General features: G+C 41.7%; 2 protein-coding genes across 2 annotated transcripts in view; both read left to right on the top strand.

Annotated features, from left to right (window-relative positions):
* Positions 1-11,950, top strand: part of Pfkfb2 (6-phosphofructo-2-kinase/fructose-2,6-biphosphatase 2) — a 43,637-nt gene extending 31,687 nt beyond the window's left edge. The window contains exon 14 of the mRNA XM_063272027.1: positions 11,814-11,950. Within this exon, the coding sequence (XP_063128097.1) occupies positions 11,814-11,909 (96 nt within the window). The 3' untranslated portion in view covers positions 11,910-11,950. The remainder of the gene's footprint in view (positions 1-11,813) is intronic.
* On the top strand, positions 11,668-22,385 carry C4bpb (complement component 4 binding protein, beta). The gene is made up of 6 exons (NM_016995.2): positions 11,668-12,005; positions 12,501-12,671; positions 14,017-14,193; positions 14,756-14,849; positions 21,519-21,645; positions 22,181-22,385. Exons 1-6 carry the CDS (start codon positions 11,954-11,956, stop codon positions 22,334-22,336), a joined length of 777 nt encoding a protein of 258 aa, NP_058691.2. The 5' UTR covers positions 11,668-11,953; the 3' UTR covers positions 22,337-22,385.
* The last annotated feature ends 319 nt before the right edge of the window (positions 22,386-22,704 follow it).

The raw sequence follows: 22,704 nt of genomic DNA, 5'->3' as shown, positions 1-22,704 counted from the left end.
CTGAGTTTGATTATTTCCTGCCTTCTACTCCTCCTGGGTGTATTTGCTTCTTTTTGTTCTAGAGCTTTTAGGTGTGCTGTCAAGCTGCTGACATATGCTCTTTCCTGTTTCTTTCTGCAGGCACTCAGCGCTATGAGTTTTCCTCTTAGCACAGCTTTCATTGTGTCCCATAAGTTTGGGTATGTTGTATCTTCATTTTCATTAAATTCTAAAAAGTTTTTAATTTCTTTCTTTCTTTCTTCCTTGGCCAGGTTATCATTGAGTAGAGCATTGTTCAATTTCCACGTATATGTGGGCATTCTTCCTTGATTGTTATTGAAGACCAGTTTTAGGCCGTGGTAGTCCGATAGCACGCATGGGATTATTTCTATCTTTCTGTACCTGTTGAGGCCCGTTTTTTGACCAATTATATGGTCAATTTTGGAGAAAGTACCATGAGGAGCTGAGAAGAAGGTATATCCTTTTGCTTTAGGATAGAATGTTCTATAAATATCCGTTAAGTCCATTTGGCTCATGACTTCTCTTAGTCTGTCTACATCTCTGTTTAATTTCTGTTTCCATGATCTGTCCATTGATGAGAGTGGGGTGTTGAAATCTCCCACTATTATTGTGTGAGGTGCAATGTGTGTTTTGAGCTCTAGTAAGGTTTCTTTTGCATATGTAGGTGCCCTTGTATTTGGGGCATAGATATTTAGGATTGAGAGTTCATCTTGGTGGATTTTTCCTTTGATGAATATGAAGTGTCCTTCCTTATCTTTTTTGATGACTTTTAGTTGAAAATTGATTTTATTTGATATTAGAATGGCTACTCCAGCTTGCTTCTTCTGACCATTTGCTTGGAAAGTTGTTTTCCAGCCTTTCACTCTGAGGTAATGTCTGTCTTTGTCTCTGAGGTGTGTTTCCTGTAGGCAGCAGAATGCAGGGTCCTCGTTCCGTATCCAGTTTGTTAATCTATGTCTTTTTATTGGGGAGTTGAGGCCATTGATGTTGAGAGATATTAAGGAATAGTGATTATTGCTTCCCGTTATATTCATATTTGGATATGAGGTTATGTTTGTGTGCTTTCATTCTCTTTGTTTTGTTGCCAAGACGATTAGTTTCTTGCTTCTTCTAGGGTATAGCTTGCCTCCTTATGTTGGGCTTTACCATTTATTATCCTTTGTAGTGCTGGATTTGTAGAAAGATATTGTGTAAATTTGGTTTTGTCATGGAATATCTTGTTTTCTCCATCTATGTTAATTGAGAGTTTTGCAGGATACAGTAACCTGGGCTGGCATTTGTGTTCTCTTAGGGTCTGTATGACATCAGTCCAGGATCTTCTGGTCTTCATAGTTTCTGGCGAAAAGTCTGGTGTGATTCTGATAGGTCTGCCTTTATATGTTACTTGACCTTTTTCCATTACTGCTTTTAATATTCTTTCTTTATTTTGTGCGTTTGGTGTTTTGACAATTATGTGACGGGAGGTGTTTCTTTTCTGGTCCAATCTATTTGGAGTTCTGTAGGCTTCTTGTATGCCTATGGGTATCTCTTTTTTTAGGTTAGGGAAGTTTTCTTCTATGATTTTGTTGAAGATATTTACTGGTCCTTTGAGCTGGGAGTCTTCACTCTCTTCTATACCTATTATCCTTAGGTTTGATCTTCTCATTGAGTCCTGGATTTCCTGTATGTTTTGGACCAGTAGCTTATTCCGCTTTACATTATCTTTGACAGTTGAGTCAATGATTTCTATGGAATCTTCTGCTCATGAGATTCTCTCTTCCATCTCTTGTATTCTGTTGGTGAGGCTTGTATCTACAGCTCCTTGTATCTTCTTTTGGTTTTCTATATCCAGGGTTGTTTCCATGTGTTCTTTCTTGATTGCTTCTATTTCCATTTTTAGTTCCTTCAACTGTTTGATTGTGTTTCCCTGGAATTCTTTCTGGGATTTTTGCGATTCTTTCAGGGATTTTTGCGATTCCTCTCTGTAGGCTTCTACTTGTTTATTAATGTTTTCCTGTGTTTCCCTAAGGGAGTTCTTCATGTCTTTCTTGAAGTCCTCCAGCATCATGATCAAATATGATTTTGAAACTAGATCTTGCCTTTCTGGTGTGTTTGGATATTCCATGTTTGTTTTGGTGGGAGAATTGGGCTCCGATGATGCCATGTAGTCTTGGTTTCTGTTGCTTGGGTTCCTGCGCTTGCCTCTCACCATCAGATTATCTCTAGTGTTACTTTGTCCTGCTATTTCTGACAGTGGCTAGACTGTCCTATAAGCCTCTGTGTTAGGAGTGCTGTAGACCTGTTTTCCTCTCTTTCAGTCAGTTATGGGGACAGAGTGTTTTGCTTTCGGGCGTGTAGTTTTCCTCTCTACAGGTCTTCAGCTGTTCCTGTGGGCCTGTGTCTTGAGTTCACCACGCAGCTTTCTTGCAGCAGAACGGTTGGTCTTACCTGTGGTCCCGAGGCTCAAGTTCGCTCGTGGGGTGCTGCCCAAGGGCTCTCTGCAGTGGCAGCAACCAGGAAGATATGCGCCGCCCCTTCCGGGAGCTTCAGTGCACCAGGGTTCCAGATGGCCTTTGGTGTTTTCCTCTGGCGTCCGAGATGTGTATGCAGAGTGCAGTCTCTTCTGGTTTCCCAGGCGTGTCTGCCTCTCTGAGGGTTTAGCTCTCCCTCTTACGGGATTTGGGTGCAGAGAACTGTTTATCCGGTCTGTTTCCTTCAGGTTCTGGCAGTGTCTCAGGCAGGGGTCCTGCCGCTCCTGGGCCCTCCCCCACGGGAGCCCAGAGGCCTTATACAGTTTCCTCTTGGGCCAGGGATGTGGGCAGGGGTGGGCAGTGTTGGTGGTCTCTTCCGCTCTGCAGCCTTAGGAGTGCCCACCTGACCAGGCGGTGAGGTCTCTTTTCCACAGGGTCTCAATGGGATATATTTTTATTTACATGTCAAATGTTATCCCCTTTTCCAATTTCCTATCCCATTTCCCCCTTCTTCTATGAGGGTGTTCCCCCACCCAACCACCCACCCCTTCCCACCTCCCCGCCCTGACATTCCCTTGGGGGGTTGAGCCTTGGCAGGACTAAGAAGGGCTTCTCCTCCTATTGGTGCCCAACAAAGCCGTCCTTTGCTACATATGCAGCTGGAGCTATAGGTCTGTCCATGTGTGCTCTTTGGATGGTGGTTTAGTCCCTGGGAGCTCTGGTTGGTTGGTATTGTTCTTATGGGGTTGCAAACCCCTTCAGCTCCTTCAGTCCTTTCTCTAACTCCTCCAATGGGGACCACATTCTCAATTCAATGGTTGGCTGCGAGCCTCCGCCTCTGTATTTGTCAGGCTCTGGCAGAGCCTCTCAGGGGACAGCTATATCAGGCTCCTGTCAGCATGCACTTCTTGACATCAGCATATTGTCTGGGTTTGGTGGCTGTATGTGTATGGGCAGGATCCCCAGGTGGGGCAGTCTCTGGATGGCCTTTCCTTCAGTTTCTGTTCCAAACTTTGTCTCTATATTTCCTCCTATTAATATTTTTTTGTTTCCCCTTTTAAGAAGGACAGAAGCAACCTTCCCTGAGATCAAATATGATTGTTTCGTGCTTCCCCTTCCAAAGTCTATCTGAAAATTCCCCTCTCTTTCCCCATGTCTTCTTTTTCCTCCTGGATCCCACCTGTCCCTTCTGTCCAGCAATTGGCTCCAGGTCTTCTTTATTGACAGGATCAAGAACCAATTAGCAAACCAGACCTTAATATCAGTACCTCCTCCTGCAGACTTCTTGTGATATTTCAGTGAAGAACATGGCTGTTTTTTGCCATTGTCCAAAGAGTCCGAAGCTTAGGTGAAGAGATTTAGATTAATTGCTTCAATAAAGGAAGACTCAAAACAGCCTGGTATAAATTCTGTTGTTTGGTTACTAAAGTTCCCTCTTATGAAGAGTATTTTAATGAAAAGGAACAAACTGAGAAAGGAAAAATACAAAATGTATTGTTCATAAAGTAAAGGGGCACCAAGAAGTAGAAGGGAGCTTAATACCATGCTCAACGTTATTAAATGGAATTAAGGGAGTGCTTTATAGCAAACAAGATCCCACCCAGTTAAGCTTATTGTTTATGTGTTTGCAGTTGAACAAAGGATTGTTATATTATGCTAGGCGTTGTTACCTGGTTATAGTTTCTATTTGGTCTTTTAATCTGAAATGAACTACAATCTGGAAAATGGAAGGCACAAGCTTGAAGCTGGAAGGCATAGTGACCATGAAAAGTTTAGGCCCAGGCATGTTGGTACATGCCTTTAATCCCAGGAGACAGAGGCAAGGAGACCCCTGAGTTCAAAGCAAGCCTGGTAGAGAGCAATTTCCAGATAAAGAAAAGCTTAAGCCCAAATATGGTGGTATGCAGCATTCAGGAGACGGAGCCATGCTGCAGGTCTCTAAGTTCAATCTACAGAGCAAGTTCCAGGACAGCCAAGCTTAGGCAGTTGGAAAACAGAAAGCTGGTAATAATGTAATAGAACAAAGGGACCATATTCCAGCTCCAGCAAGTAGCAAAACTCTGCAGCTTTGGCCATGTGGCTCTAACTTTTTAGAATCAAGAATAGAAAGGACTATTTGGACAATTGTTGCTGGTTAGCTGGAGGCAAGAAATTAAGAAATGACCGGCATTTCTGAGTTGAAATCTGGGAAGTGTTTTCTGAGAGGACAAAGAAGCTATGTTCCAGAGATAAAGCCATGTGATGCATCTGGACTTGATAATGAGTAAGAATCACCCAGGTGGTGGTGTTTTGAAGGCATGAAGGGGTCATAAAGAGCAGCTGGGACTTGGTACTGTGAGAGGCCAGAACACCACTGGTGAAGGTGTAGCCTCAGCTGGATTTCATGGCCCAGGACTGAAGGGGTCAGGCAAAGAAGTTGGGCCTATGAGAGGCTGTTGGTGAAGCCTAATTGCAATGAAAAAACCCCAGTGTATTAGAGATGCTAGTTTCATGGGATGACCACCAAAAATAGCAGCAGCAGTGGAGTGGATCCACCAGAGCCTCGAGTTCTACAGAGGGCAGAGTTATAGAAGTGACTCAAGCTCTTTAGATAAGTTCAGAAAATCATGTATGGATTCCAGATACTGGAACGAGAAGCTGTAACATTGAAGTTACCTTGGAAATCCCAAGATGTTTGAGATACCAGAACTATGGGATACCTGCAAAGGAAAGCTACCAATAGGGAGTTGAACCAGCCCAAGAGAACGATGTTTGTTGCTGCTGAATGCCAGATCTGCCAAAACAGCAGTTAACAAAGATGAAAAGAGTTGAAGACCTGAAGAATGCTTTGACTTTGGACATGGAGACCAAGTTTAGAGTTTGTTCCGATCGTTTTTGGTCTTGCTTTGTCCCAGTATTTCCTCACTGTGACTTTTTTGGAATAGTAAAGTATATTTTATGATGTTGGAGGTATGTAATATATATTTTGATTTTATAGGCGATTACAGTTAAGTGATTGGATGAATCTCAGAGGAGACTGAAATTTGGACTTTTAACATTAAGACTGTTATAGACTATGGGTACTCTTTTTTTTATGACTGGCATTTCTTTTTTATTGGACATTTTTTAATTTACATTTCAAAGGTTATCCCCTTTCCAAATTTCCTCTCCATAAACACCCTATCACACCTCTCCCCCTCTTCTATGAGGCTGTTCTCCCTCCCCAGCCACATACCCCTTCCCACCTCCCTGCCCTGATATTCCCCTACACTGGGGGTTCCAGCCTTGGCAGGACCAAGGGCTTCTCCTTGCATCGGTGCACAACAAGGCCGTCCTCTGCTACATATGCAACTGGAGCCATGGGTCTGTTCATGTGTACTCTTTGGGTGGTGGTTTAGTCCTTGGGAGCTCTGGATGCACAGTACTGATGTTCTTATGGGGTTCAGTCCTTTCTCTAACTCCTCCAACAGGGAGCCCATTCACAGTTCACTGGATTGCTGCTAGTGTTCGCCTCTGTATTTGTCAAAAATGTTATATTTTTTCCACTCTATGGTTTTAGCTCTTTTGTCAAAGATCAAGTGACTATAGGTGTGTGGGTTCATTTCTGGGTCTTCAATGATCTACCTGCCTGTCTCTTTACCAATACCATACAGTTTTTATTACTATTGCTCTGCAATATTGCTTGAAGTCAGGGATGGTGATTCCCCCAGAAGTTCTTTTATTGTTGATGATAGTTTTTGTTATCCTGTTTTTTTTTTTTTTGGTTATTCCAAATGAATTTGCAAATTGCTCTTTCTAACTCTATGAAGAATTGAGTTCGAAATTTTGATGAGAATTGCATTGAACCTGTAGACTGCTTTTGGCAAAATGGCCATTTTTACTATATAAATCCTGCCAATCCATGAGCATGGGAGAATTTTCCATCTTCTGAGATCTTCAATTTCTTTCTTCAAAGAGTCGAAGTTCTTGTCATATAGATCTTTCTTGCTTGGCTAGAGTCACACCGAGGTATTTTATGTTATTTGTGACTATTGTGAAGGGTGTCATTTCTATAATTTCTTTCTCAGCCTGTTTATCCTTTGAGTAGAGAAAGGCTACTGATTTGAATTAATTTTATATCCAGCCACTTTGCTGAAGTTGTTTATCAGGCCTAGTAGTTCTCTGGTGGAACTTTTGGGGTCACTTACGTGTACTATCATATCATTTGCCAATAGTGATATTTTGACTTCTTCCTTTCCCATTTGTATCCTTTTGACCTCCTTTAATTGTCTGGCTAGGACTTTGAGTCCTATGTTGAATAAGTAGGGAGACAATGGACAGCCTTGTCTAGTCACTTATTTTAGTGGAATTGCTTCAGGTTTCTCTCCATTTAGTTTGATGTTGGCTACTGGTTTGCTGTATATTGCTTGCTTTTACTATGTTTAGGTATGGGGCTTGAATTCCTGATCTTTCCAAGACTTTTAACATGAAGGGGTGTTGAATTTTGCCAGATGCTTTCTCAGCATCTAATGAGATGATCGTGTGGTTTTTTCCCTTCAATTTGATTATATAGTAGATTATGTTGATGAATTTCTGTATATTGAACCATCCCTGGATCCCTGGGATGAAGCCTATTTGATCATGATGGATGATTGTTTTGATATGTTCTTGGATTCAGTTTGTGAGGATTTTATTGAGTATTTTTGCTTTGATATTCATAAGGGAAATTGATTGGAACTTTTCTTTCTTCGTTGGGTCTTTGTGTGGTTTAGGTATAAGCATAATTGTGGCTTCATAGAAGGAATTGGGTAGTGTTCCTTCTGTTTCTATTTTGTGGAATAGTTTGGACAGTATTGGTATGAGGTCTTCTATGAAGGTCTGATAGAATTCTGCATTAAACCTATCTAGTCCTGGGCTTTTTTTTGGTTGGGAGACTTTTAATGACTGCTTCTATTTCTTTAGGAGTTTTGGGACTGTTTAGATGGTTTATCTGATCCCAATTTAACTTTGGCACCTGGTATCTATTTAGAAAATTGTCCATTTCACATTTCATCCAGATTTTCCAGTTTTGTTGAATAAAGGCTTTTGTAGTAGGATCTGATTTTTTTGTTTTGTTTTGTTTTGTTTTCCTCAGATTCTGTTGTTACGTCTTCCTTTTCATTTCTGATTTTGTTAAGTTGAATATTCTGTGCCCTCTGGTTAGTCTGGCTAAGGGTTTATCTATCTTGTTGATTTTCTCAAAGAACCAGTTTCTGGTTTTGTTGATTCTTTGTATAGTCTTTTTTGTTTCTACTTGATTGATTTCAGCCCTGAGTTTATTTCTTGCCTTCTCCTCCTGGGTGTATTTGCTTCTTTTTGTTCTAGAGTGCTTTTAGGTGTGCTATCAAGCTGCTAGTGTATACTCTCTCCTGTTTCTTTTTGGAGGCAATCAGAGCTATGAGTTGTCCTCTTAGCACAGCTTTCATCGTGTCCCATAAGTTTGGGTATGTTGTGCCTTTATTTTCATTAAATTCTAAAAAGTCTTTAATTTCTTTCTTTCTTCCTTGACCAAGTTATTATTGAGTAGAGCATTGTTCAACTTCCATGTATATGTGGGTGTTCTTCCCTTATTGTTATTGAAGACCAGTTTTAGCCCATGGTGGTCTGATAGGACGCATGGGATTATTTCTATCTTTCTGTACCTGTTGAGGCCTGTTTAATGATATGGTCAGTTTTGGAGAAGGTACCATGACATGCGGAGAAGAAGGCATATTTTTTTTTGTTTTAGGATTAAATGTTCTATAAATATTTGTTAAATCCATTTGGTTCATAACTTCTGTTAATTTCTCTATGTCTCTGTTTAATTTCTGTTTCCATGATCTGTCCATTGTGGGGTGTTGAAATCTCCCACTATTATTTTGTGAGTTGCAATGTGTGCTTTGAGCTTTAGTAAGGATTCTTTTATGAATGTAGGTGCCCTTGCATTTGGAGCATAGATTCAGGATTGAGAGTTCATCTTGGTGGGTTTTTCTTTTGATGAATATGAAGTGTCCTTATCTTTTTTTGATAACTTTTGGTTGAAAGTCAATTTTATTCAATATTAGAATGGCTACTCCAGCTTTTTTCTTGGGACCATTTGCTTCAAAAATTGTTTTCCAGTCTTCTAGTCTGAGGTAGTGTCTGTCTTTGTCTCTGAGGTGTGTTTCCTGTATGCAGCAAAATGTTGGGTCCTCTTTGCGTATCCAGTCTCTTATTCTATGTATTTTTATTAGGGAATTGGGTCCATTTACATTAAGAGATATTAAGCAATAGTTATTGTTGTTTCCTGTTATTTTTGTTTTTAGAGGTGGAATTATGTTTGTGTATCTCTCTTCTTTTGGGCTTGTTGCAAGAAGATTACTTTCTTGCTTTTTCTAGGGTGTGGTTTCCCTCTTTGTGTTGGAGTTTTCCGTCTTTTGTATGGCTGGATTTGTGGAAAGATATTGTGTAAATTTGGTTTTGTCATGAAATATTTTGGTTTCTCCATCTATGTTAATTGAGAGTTTTGCTGGATATAGTAGCCTATTTGTGTTCTCTTAGTGTCTGTATGACATCTGCCCAGGATCATCTGGCTTTCATAGTCTCTGTTGAGAAGTCTGGTGTAATTCTGATAGGTCTGTATTTATATGTTACTTGATCTTTTCTTCTTACTGCTTTTTATATTCTTTCTTTGTTTTGTGCTTTTGGTGTTTTGACTATTATGTGATAGGAGGAATATCTTTTCTGGTCCAATCTATTTGGAGTTCTGTAGGCTTCTTGTATGTTTATGGGCATCTCTTTCTTTAGGTTAGGGAAGTTTTCTTCTATAATTTTGTTGAGGATATTTACTGGCCCTTTAAGTTGAGAGTCTTCACTCTCTTCTATACCTATTATCCTTAGGTTTGATCTTCTCTTTGTGTCCTGGATTTCTTGAATGTTTTGGGCTAGGAGCTTTTTGTATTTTACATTTTTTTTGACTTTTGTGTCAATGTTTTCTATCTCCAGGGTTGTCTCCCTTTGAGCTTTCTTCGTTATTTCTATTTCCATTTCTAGATCCTGGATGGTTTTGTTCAATTCCTTCACCTGCTTAGTTGTGTTTTCCTGTAATTCTTTAAGTGATTTTTGTGTTTTCTCTTTAAGGGCTTCTACTCATTTACCTGTGTTGTTCTGTATTTCTTTAAGGGAGTTATTTATGTCATTCTTAATGTCCTCTGTCATCATCATGAGATGTGATTTTAAATCCAAATCTTGCTTTTCTGGTGTGTTGGGGTATCCAGTATTTGCTTTGGTGGGAGAACTAAATTCTGATGATGCCAAGTAGTCTTAGTTTCTCTTTCTTAGGTTCCTGTGCTTGCCTCTCACCATTTGGTTGTCTCTGGTGTTAGCTGGTCTTGCTGTCTCTGACCATGGCTTGACCCTACTGTAAGCCTTTGTGTCAGCACAGATGTTGGCCTTACCTCTGCTCTCAGGGTGTCAGCACTCCTGGCTACTGTCTTTCAGCTCTGGGCACAGGAGGAGACTGGAAGGATCTACCCTGACTGCTAGTAGGTTCCTGTGTCCAGAGGGCTCTAGGGGGGTTCCTCTTGGGCCAGGAATGTGAGCAGAGGTAGTGGTCTCCCCTGAGCTCTCAGGATTGTCTGCACTTCTGAGAGCAGTCCTCTCTCCAACAGGATTTGGGTACAGAGAACTGTGGGACTGGGTCTGCTCCAGGTACAGTCTATGGGGACTCTTGAATGTGGACTAAAATATATTTTGTGTTATGCTATAACTAGGTGTAGTGCCCATAGACTCATATGTTTGAACAAGCCTATGGGGGTCAGGTTGTAGAATGTGGTGGTTTAAATATGCTTGGCCTAGAGAGTGGCACTATTAAAAGGTGTGGCCTTGTTGGAATAGGTGTGTTACTGGGCTTTGAGACCTTTCTCCTAGCTTCTGGTTCTCTTCGGAGTAAGATATAGAACTCTCAGCTCTGTCTCTAGTGCCATACCTGCCTGGATGCTGCCATGTTTCCTGCCTTGTTAATAATGGACTGAACCTCTGAACCCATAAGGGAGCCCCCAATTAAATATTGTCCTTTATAAAAGTTGCCTTGGTATGCTGTTTCTTCACTGCAATGGAAATCCTAACTAAGACAGCTTAACTAAGCATTAAGCTGTATACTGCTGAGGTAATGTCCTGGCAAGTGCCCCTCCATTGGGGCAGACATAGTGCTTCCCTCAGGCCATACAGCAGAGGTCATCTGCTTTTGGAAGCACCTTTCTATCTTTCCAACAGGCCAAATGTAGAAGTATAACTTCCCCAGGCACTTGGATTTCTCATTCTTTCTCTGAACTACCCTCTGCCTCCATGCAGCTGCTTGTCAACCTCCATTGCATACTACATAACTGTATTCTTCCTCTTCACCACCTCCTCTTGGCAGTTACCAAGATTTTCAGGCTTGCCTGCTCCGTTGTTTTTCCTTGGAACTAATAAAATTCTTTACAAGTTTCCTTATGATTCAATTTTAAAATTCTTCTTACCAATTAGACTAAGAACCCCAAAAGAAACTCTCAGTTCCCCCACAATAATTGAGCTTCCATTCTTCGGTACTGACATGGTCTGGAGGTAGCTAATATACCGAATCTGATCTGGTATGGATGAATGTACTGTGGCATTCAAAGCAAGGCTGCTTTGGCTCACAGAAGGCTGTGCTCCAAGCAAGGTCCCTGCTGCCTCCTAGGAAGATTGTTATCAAAGTTATTCATAATGAGCTGTTGCTACAAAATGTGGACACCAGCTCAGGATAGGTGGCTAGGCTGAGCCATTTCTGATTCAAGTTGAAGACTATCATTCCTTCTAAACTTATTCCAGGATACTGCATCATTGAAACAATAGCCTACTGCCCATGTAGAAACTACCACTCCAATATAAGCAGCCCCTCCCCTCAGATGCCTTGTGGGAGGCATTGCCTCTCTGTTGTCCTGCCCACTAGGGCTTTCCTGAAGTGTGTCTGATATACACCAAAGGCATTCATTCACAGCTTGCGTATCATCTGCTTGTTAATACTATCCTTGGCACAGATGAGAATTTAGAAAAATGGGGAGGAAGTAACACTCAGTTTGGTCTTTTCTGGGAAAATACCATTGATCGGCACCCTGTCTGTCCCCAAAGCTGGTGAGAGCCGTAGGCAGTGAACTGTAAACACTGGAAATATTGACAGAAGTCAAGGTCGTGGCAGGAATATTTGGCTCATGCCTGTTGGGTAAGAATAAACCTGCAGTCTAAAGCAACTGCAGGTCCACTGATTCGCATTTCTAGAAACTGGGAAATTTCTTAAGATTTTAATTCTGGCAGCTCTTTAATTGTCTCTTTGTGGTTGCAAATCCACTGGATACACTGTCTTATTTCTGCTATTCTTCTCTATTACAGGGTAGACTTTCTTTTTCCCATCTGTTACAGGGGAAATATAATTCCTTAGAAGGAAGTTGTTTTGATCTGACGTCTTTAGAGGATGCTTTTGACTGATATCAGAGTTTAAGTCCATCGTGGGTCAAGTAACTGGTCACCAAATGCTTTGTTTGGTTGTGTGCTGTCTGATATGGTTGATTTCTGCCTTAGATGGTAAGTATGATTTCCATATAAGATATCTCATGTCAATTTGTGGGTTAAGAGGCATTCTGTATTTTTAATGAAATTTATAATATTGAAAATTCTCAAGTGAGGTATATGCTCTATACTCATTGTGAGCTTTAATATACATTGATGGTGATCTTGCCCCCTGAGATGGGTAGTCATTGCTGACTTGCTTTTCTTATTCTGGGATCCCAAAAAGTGACACTTTCAAAATCCTGAGATGTCAACTATTAAGGAATCTAGGACTGATACTTGGGAAGGGATTGCTTGTTAGGGAATGGATAACTTGTAGCTGGATTTAAATACAATATCCATTATCTGTTTGGAAGTGTAACCTTAGACATTCCTGGAGAATGAGAGATGGGGATTCTCATACAATGGAAGAGATAGGCCGGGATTAGTTCAGCAAAGAGTCTGAGGGAGGAATGTTTTTGCGGCTGGTGATAATGCCAGATGATTCTGTTCTCCTTTTCCCTCCAACAGGGAGCTGTTCAGAACCCCCTCCGGTGAACAATAGTGTGTTTGTTGGAAAGGAAACTGAAGAACAGATTCTGGGAATTTACCTTTGTATCAAAGGCTACCACTTGGTGGGAAAGAAGTCTTTGGTCTTTGATCCCTCGAAGGAATGGAATGCGACCCTCCCTGAGTGCCTCCGTGAGTCTGGTTTTTCTGGCCATACTGTCATCTCCTATATTCCTGTAGGCCACATTAAAATTGCCCATCATGTCGGTCTGGAATTTAATACGTAGCCCGTAGTGAGCTGGAACTTGCAAAGCCCCTGCCAGTACTAGTATTTCAGGTGCATCAACAATGCCTGGGCGTCATGTTACTTTTAAACTAGGAAAACCGATTCTTCTCAATATGCAACAAGTAACATTCAAGTGACTTGCTTCAGGTGACAAAACTTACTGTTATCTTCTGTAATGACACAGCACAATTCTTCCAGATCTTTTTTATTAGTAGAACTTTTTAAAAGCTGTGTTAATTTTATGTGTGCACAATATTATACAGTTTGTTTCATATAAAAAATTATGTACCTCTCTGTTGACTGCTGGTTTCTACGAGAAAGAAACAGTTAAAATGTACAGCAAGAGAGAAAACAAGAAATGAATGAGTATATATTTGGCTAGATGAAAGAAGGGAAGACTTGCTTGGAATATAGGCACAAGGCTTTTGAGCAATGTTTTGTACAGCAGAATAATGAATATGCTAGTGATAGTATCTAGTTATGCACTTCATTGTGTGTAGTACGGTTGTAAATTATATTGTTCTTGTGTATGACCATGTTGTATGACAGCATTCCTGGAGAGACATGAAAAATGTCTACCCATCCCAGATAAGAAACTAATGACAGACCAAAGTTAAGAATACTTCCAAAATCCAGCTTGGTAAATCCATAAGTTTATTGCAGTTATTTGCAGAAGTATATGTGAGGGGTTACTTACAAGAGCACAAGTGACTCAAAGATAGCTGCATCACCAGAAGCTCACCCTAGCATTTATGAAGAATCACAAAAGCTAGAAACTTGCAGCTTTCCATACAACTTGCAGGCAAACTCAAAGGGTTGAAAAATATTTTCTAGACCACTCAGCTTGTCTGAGCAGCTCCCAACAGTCCTTACTGATTTATATAATCTTAAGGAGGGAAGAACTTGCACATCTGGTCAGGTTCAGGAAGTTCCTGAGACTCCTTAGATGTTTATTTGCTAAATCTTTTCCCTTTAGAACTTGCGGAGTCTTGATGAACCTTCTTTAGAATGTCATAGGTCTTAAAGAACTTTGGAGGAAATGTCCATAACAGATCAATACCTTTTTATCCACAATTATAGTACCTTGGGCTTTACTCATCCTGCATCGGAATATACCTATCCTTTTAGATTCGTGTGCATCAGTAAGTTCTGATTTACCATTGTCTTTATGAAAGCCATACTTCCTAAAGTGGGAAGTGGAACTTTTATTTCTTCCAATCCTCTTAGAGCACTGACTGTTTTCTTCTTCAGTGGGCCACTGTCCTGACCCTGTACTGGAAAATGGCAAGATCAATTCTTCTGGGCCTGTGAATATAAGTGGCAAAATCATGTTTGAGTGTAATGATGGTTACATCCTCAAGGGAAGCAATTGGAGCCAGTGCCTAGAGGACCACACCTGGGCACCTCCCTTGCCCATCTGCCGAAGTAGTAAGTGCTGTGTAGTTGATGAAAAATTGCTTTTTGGTGCTATATTAACATACAGGCCAGAATTAAAACCTTCACCTCCTGTCTTGTTACTTCTGCTTTCCCTATCCCCCAGTTTTTCCTCTCTCCTTTCTTCCTCTTTCTTCCCCTACTCTCCCAACTTTTGATCTTCCAGTTCCCATATCCTGAGTGCTGGAATTATAGGTGTGTCACCATTCCTGTTATCTGGTGGTCGAACCCAGGTCTTTGTGCATGGGAGGTAGGCGCTCCCATGAGCTACAGCTTCAACCCTAGTTTGCCTCCCCCTGCACTCTACCAGCTGGCAGCTCTACAGTGTGTAGCCCCATTCCTTGAACACTGCCAGTTCCTTGTAACTCGAGATAAGCTGGGGTGAGACCCTTCTCCATGGACGGTTATGGTTTTCATGAGAAAGAGAACATGCTCTGGGTCTCACTTAGACTGCTGTGAAGATGGCAGACTCTAGTGTACACAGAGCGTAGGGAGCACTGCCCACTGGTTGTACCTAAGCTCTCACAAATCTCACTCCAGTGTGTCTCTCCCTTAGGAGACTGTGAACCTCCTGAGACTCCTGTCCATGGCTATTTTGAAGGAGAAACTTTCACTTCAGGATCTGTCGTTACTTATTACTGTGAAGATGGGTAAGCACATGGCTTTTCAAACAGGGGATAGTGCTCCGCACTACACTGCTTTGGAGAATGACTGTCTGTGTGTACCTAATCCCATAATTCCTACTGCTGTAGGATTCTGGCTTATTCCAATTTTGAAATTTCTTCAATATCCAGAAAGCAGACACCTAGCAGAGCACCCTTCTTATCTTAGTTGTGGTAATTACTTCTTTGTTGCTGCAATGATGACCAAGGTAATGTAGGTAATGTAGAGGAAGTGTTATGTCTTATGGTTCCTGAGGGATAAAAGTCCGTTCCTATCATGACAGGGGAGCATAACAGCAGGTGAGTGGTGGCTGGAGCAGCAGGTTGAGAACATGAAGCTTTAAACTCTCAAAGCTCTTCTCTAGTGACATACCTCCTTCATCAAAGCCATACTTCCTAAACTCCCCAAACAGTGCCACCAACTGGGGATGAAGTATTCAAGTGCTGGAGACTGTGTGGGGACATCATATTCAAATTACCACACTAATCAAAGTATTCGTTTCTTCTCAGTTCCAAAATGTTTTCTAAACAATCTGTTATACAAACCCAAAGCCTCGAGAATGATGATCATGTCAAGATACCAAAGGAAGGACTCAGGGAGTTTAGATGACTTTTATTATTAAATAATCCTTGGTGGCAGCAGGCCAGGAGACAAGGTCTGCACCATGCCTACAAGTCGAGTGCTATCTATGGACAGAGGGAACAGAGGAAACTGGGATCCTATTGCTCAGTGCTACGGAAATGAACTTCTCCTGGGTGTGCTTTGCTTGTCCATTAGGCCTTATCGTCCTTCTCTGTTTTATTGTTTGCAAAGGAGGGAAGTTACCAGCAGCTCCTCCCACATCAGCACATGTATCTACAGTCTGCAGAACACCTAAAAGAATAGAGTTGCTGTGACTGCCTCAGATAAAATGAAATACTTCCCCTCCTTCACCCCTTCAGAGTTTGATGCAGTTTACTCAGAGTTTACTATCTCCTTCAGTCTTGTATCACTCCGTATCTTCCAATCATGTGTTGAGATAAGGCCATAGATACACATTATTTTTAGATGTAACAGTGCGAGTATAACCCCCAACACAAGAGAAGCAAGGTTAAGAGGTTTGCTAGCAGGGAGTACAGAGCACATGACCATTGGAACGGCAAGTTTGGCTTCCGGTTTGGAAGACTCACTAGTTGGTAGCATTTATTATAGGTCCAGAGGATAGTATTCCATTGGCTATCCACTGGTACAATAGCCAGCACCTACCATTGAATTGGCCAGATGAAATCACCATTATCTTTTCATCTACTGTGGGTGACTCAGGGCAAACCCAACTATTATTAGTATGCTAAACACCAGTGTTAACCCAATAGCCCAGTGGAGGAGCAGGGTCCCTGCTGCCTACTTAGGAGAAACAAGAATGTTTAATAGATATCAAAAGAGGTATCTGCACCACTGGGTGAGATATGTGCTATGATGTAGCCTATGTCAGAAGAGCTTCGAGGATAATGTTTGGCCATGCTGCAACTCAGGAGAGAGAAAAGAGATAAACACTACTGGGAGATGCATTTGCTTTCTGTTTGTATAATATGTCCCTTTGTGAATAATTTCTGCGATAGGGCATACTTTAATCTTAGACCTTATCCTAGCATGATAAACATAGTAATGGTTGGGGCCTTCTAGGGTCACATAAAGTATCCTATGGACGGTGTTACTTCAGTTTGATCTGAGAGGAGCAAATTTCTGTCAGGTCCTCATGCTGACTGAAGAGATCTGTTCACTTAATCTGTAGTCTAAATGCTAGGAGTTTCTGTTGGGTAATTATAGCTATTGCTGCTGGCTTGTTTGTCTGAGGCCTTTTATTGAAGGCTTCAGGGAGGTAAATGGGAGTCTGTCTTTAAAACCTGAGTCAGCTACTATTCATATGTTTGATGTGTCCTGCTCCTGATGAGTCCTGGTCTAATTGGGTTGAGAAGGGTGGATGCAAGACCCGCAGCAGGCTTTGGTTACTCATTAACTGTTTCACTTCATGACCTATAAAATGGTCTTGGCAGTTTTCAGTCAACTATGGATTCCCATATAGAGAGTCCAGTGAGCACTGAATGGTAATCTTTTGGATGACTCTTTTTCCTGGAAAACATATCAACTTAAACTGAACCATGAACCTGGTAGACGGTCAACATAGTGTATTTTCCCTCTGAGTGTGTACTATGGATATCACTGAGATCATCCCACATATTTTCGGTAAGCATATACAATGTCTGTAAGCATATGTTTGGTAAGCATGTGCCATATAAGTCTTCATTAAGTTGTAACAGCCTACCTGGCTTTCTGGCATGTTTGTCCATTCAGCTGAGTAGCCTGGTAGGGTCTTTTTCAGTCTGACCAACCTCATAATTTCTAGGCCACTGTAAGTGTTGTGGAGCAGCACCATGCTATAACATTACTTGCTTGTGTGGTATATATTCCTCATATTTCTCCTTGGCTCTTGTCCCAACAGTAAGTGTCTGTTAATGGGCTACTGTTGACTCTGACACCGAGGAAACCAAAATGGGCTTTGAACATGACCCAACTTTTTGTGCTTATAATTAGGAGTTTCTCATCTACATAAGTAGGATCCTTACTGTGTGGAGGTTGGTCCGCTAACCTCTGTAAACTTGGCCTTCATCAACACGAAAGCTTTCTATCGTTCAGTGTTAGGCTACCGTCCTTTGTTAGGTGTGATTTCATTTTGCTGATCCACCAATTTATAATTGCTTCTCCTCCCTTTACTCATGAGTAGTGGTCCAACATTTCATTAGGTGCAGTCACTCCTTCCGTTTGATAGTTACTGAGGTACCAAAACTGTTGACATTCTCTACTGAGGGAGATGTGTTATCTACCCCTTCTGTCTAAGATACTCTTACTTAACCAAAGTGGTTATCGGCACTGTCCCTGACTGTGGGTGAGTCTATGACTAAACTATCTAGCCTCCAGTGGGTAAGTAGTCAGAATCTTGACAACAGCTTCTAGGCAAATGGGTTTTGTGGTTATTAAGACTTCATATTAAGACACCATTGCTTTTGCAACAGACACATATTAGCACCTTAGGGTATATTAACCATCTGTATACCCTGTACTTGTTCCACAGCTTGTCCTATTTCCTTAAATGCCACGGAATGAACTTCTGTCCAGGCCTACACCTATTGGTTTATAGAATAGCCTTAGGCAGGAAGGGCCAGGTAGCCAAGGCAGGAAGGCCTCTACTAGCCAAGTAACCCCACGCATTTCTATGCTTGGTTAACCATGTAAAGAAGCAGAAAGCTTGTACCTTGTCCGCTACATCTGTAGCAATACTTTTGTTTTATTGTAAAAGGGAACATTCAAATATTTCATAAACAATCCAGGTCCTTGGACCTTGTCTGGATTAATGTCTTATCAATCTAATGCAATATTTGACTAGTCTCTGGTTTCGTTCATTCTGCTAGCTCAGATATTGTTATCCCATGGCATATTGTGAGGCTGTGTAAATAATCCTTAGGCAACATGGTGAAAGTCCACTGATGGCTTTTCCAGGAAAAGGCAAATGATTCTTGCCTTTCAACTACTATATTGGAACTGAGGAAATTGTTGGCTGAATCCCGTACACAGGGCACAGTGGTGATGGTTCAGTTTGAGTGTGTTTGACACTTCAACAGTATAGCAGTGTTAATATAGCCAGAGACACCTTATTTAATTCCCAGTAACTTGCTGTCTTAAGCTATGTACCTTTTTTTGTGTACCCAAGATTTTGGGTAGGGCATGACAACAAATGAAAGGGTTTGCCTACCAGCATAGTGAGGTTTACCTTTCCCAACTCAGATTGTTTCTGTGATATCTCGGTGCTCCCCATGCCCTTGGAAACTACTGGTATATGACCTCGGAGTCAGTGGTACCACTGGTGTGGCCTGATTGGCCTTTTGAACAAGATATGTTTGTTTTCTAGATACCCTAACCAAAGTTTCTCATGGGTAGTTTGCAAGTCCTTCCCCTCTAGTATGCCAGCTCTTAATAAATTCCGGGGTTATGGCATAGACCTTTGAGGGCATATGCCCTAATCTCTAAAAGTGAGCACTGGGACCGTTTGTCCACTGGAGCTTCCAGTTCCTGTTAAATGGTTTTTAAATCTATCTGAGTTTCTATATTTAAGTGTATATTTGGCCCCAGTAGTTATCTGCATAGTGACTCTTTCTGTACTATAGGGGACCAATATGTAGCCAACTCTATATGAGAAGTCTGTTTCAGGAATGTGGAAGCTTGGACCAAGTCTCTATTCATTGTTTTCTCCAGAGCCAGAGACTCATTATACTGTCTGAGGCAGGCAGTGTAGATGGCACAAGGATGCGTCATCTGGTCCAGTTGGTAAACACTGTCTTTTCAGGAATAAGGGTTGGAATCTTTTCTTAAGGGTGTGATTTCCAAAATTTTTTCATCCCTATTTGACTTCTTGTCTACTTTCCAAAATTGTATTCTTGCTTGACAATTTCATACATGGGAATACTGTATTTTGTTAATTTTCACATTTCCTACTGGCACAAAATTCCTTCTTTCTAACAAGTTTCTCTCCTATTCCTACGTTCTATGTTCATGTGTTGGCCAGGGGAGAACCTGCTGATTTAACTAGGGCTGAGTGAATTTCAGAGACTTTTTCTGTGCCACTCTTTTTTCACACTTTTGTGCTTTGTCTCTGTCTCCACCGAATCTGACACTATTTGAGCTACCTTTTATATCTATTGACAGAGCACCATATGAATATCCGAGCTCATCCCTGACTGGAGGTACCCAGTGCAAGATGTCATCTTTTAAATCTGTTGTACAAGTCATGATAAGCACCAAAAAAAAAAAAAAAAAAAAGTCAAAACACACATTGCAGGTTCATGCCAAGTCCCTTTAAATATGACTGCAATTCCTCCATGGATGTCTGTATTTCCCTTAGGATGGGGACATCTTTAGAGTTGGGCCAGATATGTCTAATGGCAGTAGTCAGCCGCATGGTCAGTAGCTCCACACTTACATCGCAGGGATTGACTGCGGCTGCTGCTGCTACAGTGCTAAGGAGAATGCCACCCGCCTTCATGTCCCGCAGTCTCAGTAGGCACACACTGTTCTTGCTTGAACTTGGCTCTCAGTTCCACTAACTCTAGAGGAGTGAAGGGGCACATTAGGGGGATGAAGACAGATTGCCTGAGTTCTGATCTTCAAGGGATCTCTGCGTTGTCTTCTGTGTCTTGGTAGTCTGCAGTAGAATCTGTGAACGTTCATGTGCCAGTCACACTTCTTTGCTGGCCTGTTTTTCTACTGACTTGTGCCACTCTGGCTTCTCTTTCTAACTTGGGTTCTTCCTGCAACCTTCCCATGAGCCAACTGTGGCTCCCTCGCTGATGACTTCATTGAACTAGACTTATTGTCACCACAGGCAGCAGCGACTGCTCAGGGTTCCTTTTGTTTTCCCACAAATGATTTGTTCGTTGCCTTCACCTTGGCTAGCAACTACTCTCTTGTCCTTTTGAGGTATCCATGTACTCATAGGGTGCTTCCCACATAATGGGGCCACATCAAATCACATAGATGGTTTAGGCCTGCCTGGGATTTCCCTAGTAGAACCCATGTCCACATCCAGAATCTGCTCGCTCAGGTCCCCTGTGCAATTCTGCTGACAAGGCCAACATTATGGAAACTCTAGGAAGGAAGGCCTGAGAGGCACTGAGAGTGACAACTATGTCAAGATACCAAAGGAAGAACTCTGAGGAGTCAATGGGCATTTGGACATCTTTGAGTTTCAAGCAATCCTTGCTGCCATCAGGCTAGAGAACAAGGATATACAGCAGGCTTACAAGCAGACTAGCATCTGTACACAGGAGTGGAGGGAAATCAGATCCTAGTGCTCGGTGCTGCAGAGACAAACTTCCCGTGGGCGTGGATGGACTGTATGTCTACTAGGCTGTCCCTCCCTTCTCCATCCTACTGTTTCCAAAGGAGGGAAATACCCTCCCCACCAGCACATATGCCTACAACCTGAAGAGCGCCTGTAAGAACAGGACTGCTCTTACTTCCTCAGAAATAGACAATGGACTGTTCCCCACAGAATTCAAGAGCAGAAACCTTAAAGAAAGAAACAAACAAAAATCAGAAATATAATGATTTAGCATTTAGACCCTTGAAGCATTGTATAAGGTCTAACCCTCCTTCAGATGCTCTGGTCTCCCTCCCTAATGGGTCTCTTGCCTTAATCATGTCGTGTGACTTTACCAGCCTTTAAGTCCCACCTCTCAGTTTTATATTAACTTCTGTTTTTATTCTGATCACACACTGCTGCTCTCCTTTAGCCCATTCACCTGCACCTGCATTTTAGAGCTTAATACAGGTGCCATTTGGGTAATGAATGATCAAACACTTCTCCCCTCACCTGTCCATTCCTCTCTCCACCCCCAATACACTGGCTCTGAAGTTCTCACTTTTCTCCATGTTATTCTGCCTTGACTCATCCTTTGGGTCCACCCACCATTTCAGGAGAGCTGTTTTACTTCATAGCTGTTTTCTTAGAATGAAATAGCTTAAGCAGGAAGGTGGATTTGATCACAGTTGGAAACAGTAAAATACAGCTACAAAAAAACCAGCCTCTATTTCCCTGCTTAGAAGTGTTGTTCTAACATCTCCAGGTACCACCTAGTGGGCACACAGAAGGTGCAGTGCAGTGATGGAGAGTGGAGCCCGTCCTATCCTACCTGTGAGTCCATCCAGGAACCCCCCAAATCAGCTGAACAGAGTGCACTTGAGAAAGCTATTGTAAGTAAGGGGGTGTTATCCATTTTGAGCTTAGCTGCAGTCTCAAGACGGATGTTACTCTTAGCATGTGCTTTAGTAGCTCAGTTCTGGGTAATGGTTTTGAATGGGTTAACCTTGACTTGATTGCAGAAGGGGCCCAATCCAATGTCAACTCATATATCTGTAGAACATTCCTACTCATCACCATCATGACAAACACCCAACCCTTTTACGGGATTTATTGCCTCATTTGTCGTATAGAACAAGGTATACTCAGTGCCCGATATCTGTAAGGCCTGGCTGCTGTGAGAAGCTGCTTCAAGTCTAGATTCCAAGACATTCTGAACACATTTATCTCCATTCAGACTAACTTTAGCCCGTATTTATATCTGGAGAAATATTGATGATTATATTTAAACCAGAAAATGTATATGACTGGTCAAGTTGAAGATTCACATGCATGTGGAATTCCCTGGGTTTGTGGGTTACTTATTTCAGAGTAGAGAGCTGACTCTAAGCTCCCTATGCGTAACTTTAAACATCTTTCTTTCCCTAGCTTGCCTTTCAGGAGAGTAAGGACCTTTGCAATGCTACAGAGAACTTTGTGAGACAGCTAAGGGAAGGTGGAATAACAATGGAAGAACTTAAATGTTCTCTGGAGATGAAGAAAACTAAGCTGAAGTCGGATATTTTACTGAACTACCATAGCTAAGCAGAATGGTTACAGACAGACACCTATGAATAAATTGCTTCTAAAGGTGCTTGTGGGTCTTTCCTTACTGGGCGGAAATGCAAGGTCATGTGGCCGTCCAGTGCACTTACTGTATGGAAGTGTGTGTGGGGTGTCTGTGGAAATGTTTCTTAGAATGTAGAAGGGCCAGGTATGGTGGTTATTGACCAGGGTTGACTGCAGAGCATAGTTCTCTGGCTGGGTGGGGAATGAGAAAGCTTGTGTCTGATCTGAGTGTTCATCACATCAGACATGAATGATAAGTCAGAGTTTTCAAAATATCTGAGGCAAGAGCTAACTTCATTCTGGAGAAAATATACTCACAACAATTGCATCTTTAAAACTGCTGA

This window comes from Rattus norvegicus, chromosome 13, assembly GCF_036323735.1.
Source record: "Rattus norvegicus strain BN/NHsdMcwi chromosome 13, GRCr8, whole genome shotgun sequence".
Classification (NCBI taxonomy): Eukaryota; Metazoa; Chordata; class Mammalia; order Rodentia; family Muridae; genus Rattus; species Rattus norvegicus.
Note: the sequence above shows the minus strand (reverse complement) of the source record. Positions and strands in the feature narration are given on the sequence as shown.